At 38.2% G+C, this 7,261-nt stretch overlaps 1 protein-coding gene across 1 annotated transcript in view; it reads right to left on the reverse strand.

Annotated features, from left to right (window-relative positions):
* The window catches only part of LOC149823357 (uncharacterized), an 81,740-nt gene extending 74,667 nt beyond the window's left edge, over nucleotides 1-7,073 (reverse strand). The window contains exons 1-5 of the mRNA XM_090020034.1: nucleotides 7,004-7,073; nucleotides 3,522-3,621; nucleotides 3,361-3,432; nucleotides 3,189-3,274; nucleotides 2,425-2,569 (exon numbers count right to left, since the gene is read on the reverse strand). Coding sequence (XP_089876160.1) covers nucleotides 2,425-2,569; nucleotides 3,189-3,274; nucleotides 3,361-3,405 — 276 coding nt within the window. The 5' untranslated portion in view covers nucleotides 3,406-3,432; nucleotides 3,522-3,621; nucleotides 7,004-7,073. The remainder of the gene's footprint in view (nucleotides 1-2,424; nucleotides 2,570-3,188; nucleotides 3,275-3,360; nucleotides 3,433-3,521; nucleotides 3,622-7,003) is intronic.
* Nucleotides 7,074-7,261: the final 188 nt, after the last annotated feature.

The following is a 7,261-nucleotide window of genomic DNA, read 5'->3' on the forward strand; positions in this document are numbered from 1 at the left end:
CACAAATATTATGTGCCCTACTTTTCTCTCTCCTTTTGGCGTCTTCCTCCTCTCTTCCTTTCCTCTCTTCTCTTTCATTACTTTGATTTTCAGATTGAAGATTGTTCTCCAAAGCTTGAAGGCGCTCTATCTTGAAGACTTATTCAGATTCTTACAAGGAGTACCCTCCTTTTGACATGACAGGGGAAGGACCCCAAACATCCGAATGGACTAACTCAAAAGGTCTTTTGGACACAAAGGTTTGGTTTGGAAAAGGAGTAGATTTCATTTTGCCAAAAATACAATTCTTGCAAACAAAATGTTTCTCATTACAAAATTTCTTTCCAAATGGAAAGAAGTACATTTTTTAGAAACTTGGATGCCCAAGTCTTTGATGCCAAATATCAATATTTTTAGCTTGGACATGGTTACAAAAAGAGTTAGAAGGGAGTTTCAAGTTGCTCATGTAATAGAGATCTCCTCTTCTATGGCCTTGCCCAATCAGCTTCCCGGACCGGAGATCCTGTATAGAGCAATCCTTAGTTGAGAAGGAGATTTTACATCCATGATCACATATTTGAGCAACAGAGAGGAGATTTAAATTAAGTTGAGGTACAACTCTCACGTTTGGCACAAATAAGTCTTTTGAAAAGTTTAAGGTTCCAAAACTTTTTACTTGTAGAGATGTACCATCGGCAGTTGAAACATAGGAGTTTTTATAATTATTACATAAATCGGAAAGCTCATTTTCAAGGGGGGTCATATGAAAGGAAGCTCCAGAGTCAAGGATCCAAGACGACATACCTGGAGGAGAGGAGGAAGCTACGGCGGCACCCGAAGTTGATGGAATCTTGAGTAGAGTTTGTAGTGCCTCCGATAGTTGAGCAAGAGAAAAAGAGTTTGTTCCTTTGATTGCTTCCTCTTTCTTTTGAGTAGCTTCTTCAACGGAAGCAACTTTATTTTTTGGTGCTTCATTCAACTTAGGGCAATTAGGTCATATATGACCCGGTTCTTGACAATGCTGGCAAATGGCTTTTCTATAGTTGCCATTATAGTTATTTTGCCTTCCAAAATGTGGAGGTTTGTAGGTTTTCATATGGTTGCCGGGTTTTGATACGGCCAAGACATCATTTCCTCCTTTAATCATGCCAAGACGGGTTTCTTCTTGGCATATTTCGGCTATAGCATCTTCCAAGGGAAGAGGCTTTGATCTATGTAGGAGGGAGGATCTAACTTGTTCATATTCGGGCCTAAGCCCATGTAAAAATTGGAAAAAGTGTTTTTTTTTCATTTGTTCTCTTCTTAATTCCACATCTATACTAGAAACCCATTTTGGTTCTAGTAAGGATAGCTCATCCCATAGAGGGCCAAGAGTGCTAAAGTAGTCCCTAACACTCATTTCTCCTTGCTTGATAGTCCGGATTTTTTCTTGAAGAAAGAATTGACGAGCAAGGTCTTTTTGGGTAAACATACCTTTCATGAAGAACCATGATTCATTTGCCATCCGAAATTTGGCAATGTTGGCGCAAATCTTGAGCTCCACATTGTTCATGAACCAAGCAAGAATCTTGGCATGCTTATTTTCCCAATCTTCTAATTTAGATTGGTGATCTTCAATGGCCTTCATGCGGGCATCTCCTTCAAGAGCTTTTTCTTGGTCGCCTTCCATCTTAGTTAGTTGGAGTTGTGGTTCCGGAATGGTGCCCATGACGTATCCCCAAAGCTTTTTCTCTTTAAGGTTGTTTTCCATGGCGGCGGCCCACATCATGTAGTTGGAGTCATTGAGTTTGAAGGAGAGATCAATCTTTTGTTCTCCTTCCATAATAACCACTCACAAGAAGATAAAGGAAGAGAGAAACAACAAGAAACAAATATAGCTACACAACTAGCTATATTAAGAAGAAGAGCATAAACCTTGCTCTGATACCATGTAATGAAATATGCGAAAAAGCAAAGAGTGCACTAAGCACTTACAACATCTACTAATGAACAAACAAACAAAAGGGCTAATACCCAAACTCACAAGAGACAACACAACATAAAAATATAAATGTCTCTTATTGAAAGAGAGAGAGCTCTCTAGAGTGAAAAATACAAGAGGGGTTCACCCCTATTTATACACAAAAGAAGGAGAGGAGGAGTGGCCATATGGCCTTAAAAGAAGAGCCACCTAGGGGCTCCCATGGAGTCGTTGGGAGCCCCCAACGGTCACAAATGTGACCGTTGGGGGCCCCATCGACTCCATGGTGGGGCCCCTTTTAGGTGGATAAAAAACCAAAAAATAAAAAAGGAAATTTACAAAAAGAAAGAAAAGAAACAAGTACCCCTATCGGGTACTTGTGAAATGACTAAAATACCCCTATCGGGTATTTTAGATTATATAAATATATATGTATATAAATATATACATATATATGAATTACATATATTTTAACAATAACGCACCTCATTTGGAAAACCATTCTCACATGTACGCTGTCCATCAATAAGCCCACTGAGTAGAATGACAACTCCATTTGCAGTCTTGAGTCTGAAGGCGTTAATTCTCTCAATGATTGGTGCGGAATGGAAAATTTTAACATTTTGATCCCTGTGACACCATTCCGTCATGAAATTCTCTAGAAAGAGTGTGGATGACTGGAATATGGATCAAAACAATCATAAACATGAACACACAAACAAGATATTTCATCATGCTAAGAAACAATGAGACTGAAAAATGAAGCTTAAAGGCCATAAGATACAACTTCATTACCATGTCTACTTATAGACTTCATAGCCTACAAGTCTCCAGCTTATATGAATCAGGACTAATTCAAACATCATTCCACAAATGGGCAGTAGGTACTTCACCCTAAGCACAATTGCTAGTATAGATAGTACGTACTAGTAGGTACTTCCCTCTAAGCACTTTTGCTAGCATAGAGAGTATGTACTTCACTCTTAAGCATCATTGCTAGTATAAAGATCAACACAATAGCACACTTAGGTTATTGCTCTTTTAGTTAACTCTTGTTCCTTCATCTTGCCAAGTTGGTCTATAAAGCTTAAAGGGTGTTTCAGTGTCAAACTAAAATTAATCCAACTTGTTCATTTATGCAATCCAGATTCCCGACTAGGATAAAATTGGAGATCATCAATGTTAAATCAAATCATTGAATGATTTGTGGCAGAATATCTAACTAGATATGTATCAAAGTAGAACTTACCCTGTTGACAAAAGCCCTCCAACAGCCAATCCTTTCCCCATATGATCTTTTGGTGATTTCATCAAGTACCACTTATGCAAAAGAATCTGCAAAGAATATTAGAGAAATTAATTAATGAAAAACTGAATATCAGCAAAATGATAAGGTGCTAAGGAAAAAAAATTGTACATACCATCTTATCTTGAATGAAACTTTTGCAATAATTGTCCGACTCCATTCCACTTGTTTCACCATGAAAGTTTATCTGCAAAGCATATGAGAGAAATTAGTGAATGGAAAAGTGAATTTCAGCAAAAAGAGGACAGATGACAAGGTGCTAAGGGAAAAAAATACAAATCATCTGATCTTGAATGGTTCTTTGGCAATAATTGACTGCCTTCATTCTACTTGTTTCACCATGGGAGTTGCTGAACATAGGCCTGATTCTCAGTTTCTGCATGAATTCAAGTGTGTTGTTGAAATTCAGTGAAGATCTATAATATATGGTGCGAGATGCAACAGTCTTTCAGTAGAATACTCAATACAAACACGGGTTCACGCAAACACACAGATACATGAAAAAATAAAAAGAAGAAAGTCAATAGTAAAAATGTGAAAAATATGCAGCAAACAAAGGTCAAGAACAAGATAAAGGGCCCAAACCTGCTGCAAGCACATTCGGAACACGACCATAAAAATCCTAATAAAAATTATGAAACACATGTTCCCATAGAAATGATGGTTACAGTAAGAAGATTTTCATGTCTAAGAAAGAAATAAGTTCTGAAAGATCACAAATTGTTCCAGAACATTCAGTTTGGGTCATTTATCTGAGATCTCTTCAGAGCAAAAAATACATTTTTCACACTTTTCTTTTACAAAATGAGTCCTTTCTTTTCTCTGTCACAATGACACGCCTAAATGGTTCTGTGTCACAGACTGTCACCTGGGTACATGTGCAGGTACGGGTACAGAGGGTACGACACGGCAATTCCAAAAAATGTGGGTATGAGGACACGACTATATATATATATATATATATATATATATATATATATATATATATATATATATATATATATATATATATATATATATTACATAAATACAAAATAAATTCAAAATAAACTGAATATAATCTAAATATATATGCGATATCTATACTGAAAATATGAAGTTATAAACTGAAAATATAATTATAAATTGAATACAAACTTGTATGTACAAAGGGAAAAATGGCATGTTCAGGTGTCGATGCGTGTCAACACGAGGATACGCGTGTCAACACAGGGATATGCGTGTCGACATGGGTACTGAGGGCAAAATGGAGTGTCCGGGTACCACAGGTCACGGATGACAATTACGAACATGAAGACCGACATGTTTTGGCGCATGACACACATATGGCATGCTCCAAAATGTATCGGGCTTGAGGAAAAAGTGTTAGGACTGTATCTCAGGTCATTTTAGTTAAAAAATGGGCCTTATAGAAAAAATCTTTCATTTCAAGGGGTTTCACGATTCTTCACCATTCCCTGAGAGAGAGTGAGGGCCAATTAGAGAAGGAGAAACACTCTCATCTCGCTTACAAATATTACAAACATGCCCTCACATGTAGGCAATATAAAATATTTTATATTAATTGTATTATATTAATATAAAATGTTTTTCTAAATGCATGATACAAAACACAAAAAAGCTTTTCAAGTGAAACATAAAAAATATTTTTTATTACTGGAAACTACTTTATATATATATATATATACACACACACACACACACATATACATATATACTGGTCGATACAGTAAGTAGGTTAGCACATGTTTGCCTTGGATAGTGTGAGATAGCTTAGTATGTTTTCCTTAAGATTTAGCCCACCGATAACTATCTACGAAAACCTGGTGTATGAACCTCGCTCATTTACATCCGAGAGAGAGAATAAGAGAAGGATACAGCTGAACGAAAGAGAAGGGGTTCCTATGGCTAAAGCTTACCTTTGCATCTCAAACAAGGGATGCCACCTTTGCTTCCAATGGTCATTTCCTATTATGGGAAAGCCTCTTCACTGAATATGCATACCCTAATTTACATATTACACCAAGCCTAAAAATATCTGAGGCAATGTCAAAGGATTCTGACTTTCTTTTTCTTCTTAATGCAATGTAAGAGCAAGGGAACTCCCCTTGTTTTGGAGGGCACATGAGTCCAAACTCTATGTTGAATGTGAGAATGACACTTCATTAACACTATGAAGGTACCTGTGCAAGTGAGGCGTGGGTCGGACCTAGAAATAGCGGCAGCAGTGCAAGGAGTTAACAACCAGACATGCTGCAACCTAGGGATCACCAGACAGCTCTTTCACTCTATAGGGATCGGGATGGGGTATAGCACAATTCTTCTTGGAGGAGGGTGTTCTGCTTGACAGAAAAGCACAAAGAGGTTCTTTTACCCACTCTCACGTGTTAGCAGAAAAAGTGAGCCCTTCTCCAGAAAGGGAAATGGGTATTTATCATAGCACCTGGTACAACATGCTTGCCCGTAACTGACCATGAACCTTATCCTGCCTTTAGACCTTGATACAGCCATACAGGCTTCCTGTCACTAGTCCTAGAAGTAAACAGAACCTGCGACCACTTATTCCATAGTGGTCTTTTAAGTCATTTCTTCAGAGCTAAAAGCTACTGCTATTGTTTCTATTGCAGCTGCTGCAGCCCCAACAAAGCCACTCCGATTTCGAGCAAGGAACAAGCCAGAACAGGCTTTCTGTTCGCTCAGTTGCCACACATACTTCCACATAGTTAACTACTTATATATATAATGTATCGCAAAAGAGATACATTTTAATTTATCAAGAAAATAAATAAATGCTAAAGTTAGACAAACTCCAAGATCACCTTCTCAAAATATCAATGAAATTCAATTGCATAAATTACAGAAGAAAGAAGACTCAATTGACCATGTCTGTCCACCAATATCCAATACGTCCACGAACTTGAAATACTTTTGAAAGTTGGCATAGAAAAAAAAATTGGGTACCTCTAACCACATCAAAGATACTCCCATAATAAACCCACAGAAATCTAGTGAAAATCAAAGAAAATTGACGGGAAAAAAAAACTGTAAATAACCAAATCCCACCTCTGAATTCCTCAAAAAATCTCTATAACCACTATTTATCGGAAAAGAAAGAAAACCCCAATTCTAATACCGATAAGATAGACCAAATATCCAAATAAAATCCAAACAGCAAAAATAGATTCAAGCAAACCCAATGTGTTCCGGTCGCATATCCTCCCAATCTGTGTCACCTTCTCAAGAGGGAGACTTATGTGCGTCAAAAGGAAGAAACCCCAGTTCACAATCACAACAAAAAATGCATACCACAGCACGCGATACATTAATCTCTACGTTTAATACCATGACACTACTTTTTTCTCATTGGTTTTAAATCGTGAGGCTGCTGTGAAAGCGTTCAAAATGAACCACATCTTCCACAATTGTTCAATGGTAGTCTTTCTAAATATCAGAATATCATCCATGAATAGTATACGAGCAGAGGAAGAGGTAAAGTGAAGCAGATGAACAAGCTCTAGAAAACCGGTTATGAGTAGCAAGCCATAAAAGTCTACTGCACCAAATTTCCAAGGTGCATAGACTAGAAAACATAAGAGTGGTGCACCTAAGCATGCGAGTTATGGAAATTGGAACGTTACCCATTTGCTCAAACGCCTGGAAATTCCGTATTTGACGCTCCTATGAATGAATTTATTCGAGATAAGAAGTACTCAATTGAACGAGATAGAAGGGGAGGGAGGGAGGGAGAAGGGTCGTACCTGCTGTACTGGAACGAAGAAGGCCCGAAGAGAGAGAGAGAGAGAGAGAGAGAGAGAGAGAGGTTTCATTTCCCGGGATATAAACCCCCAACGTGGGTTGGCGTACTGGTGGGGCCTTGTCTGTTAGACGGATAGTCAAGGTTCGATTCTCGTAAGGGTCGCTCCTCTGCACAAACCAATGTAAGCCTAACCCCAGGAGCAGGGGTCCTAGCCTTGGAGTTTTACGCTGCCGGCACGATGGCCGTAGGTATAGCAGGC

The sequence above is a fragment of the Nuphar pumila genome, chromosome 10, assembly GCF_984573655.1.
Source record: "Nuphar pumila chromosome 10, dmNupPumi1.hap1.1, whole genome shotgun sequence".
Taxonomy (NCBI): domain Eukaryota; kingdom Viridiplantae; phylum Streptophyta; class Magnoliopsida; order Nymphaeales; family Nymphaeaceae; genus Nuphar; species Nuphar pumila.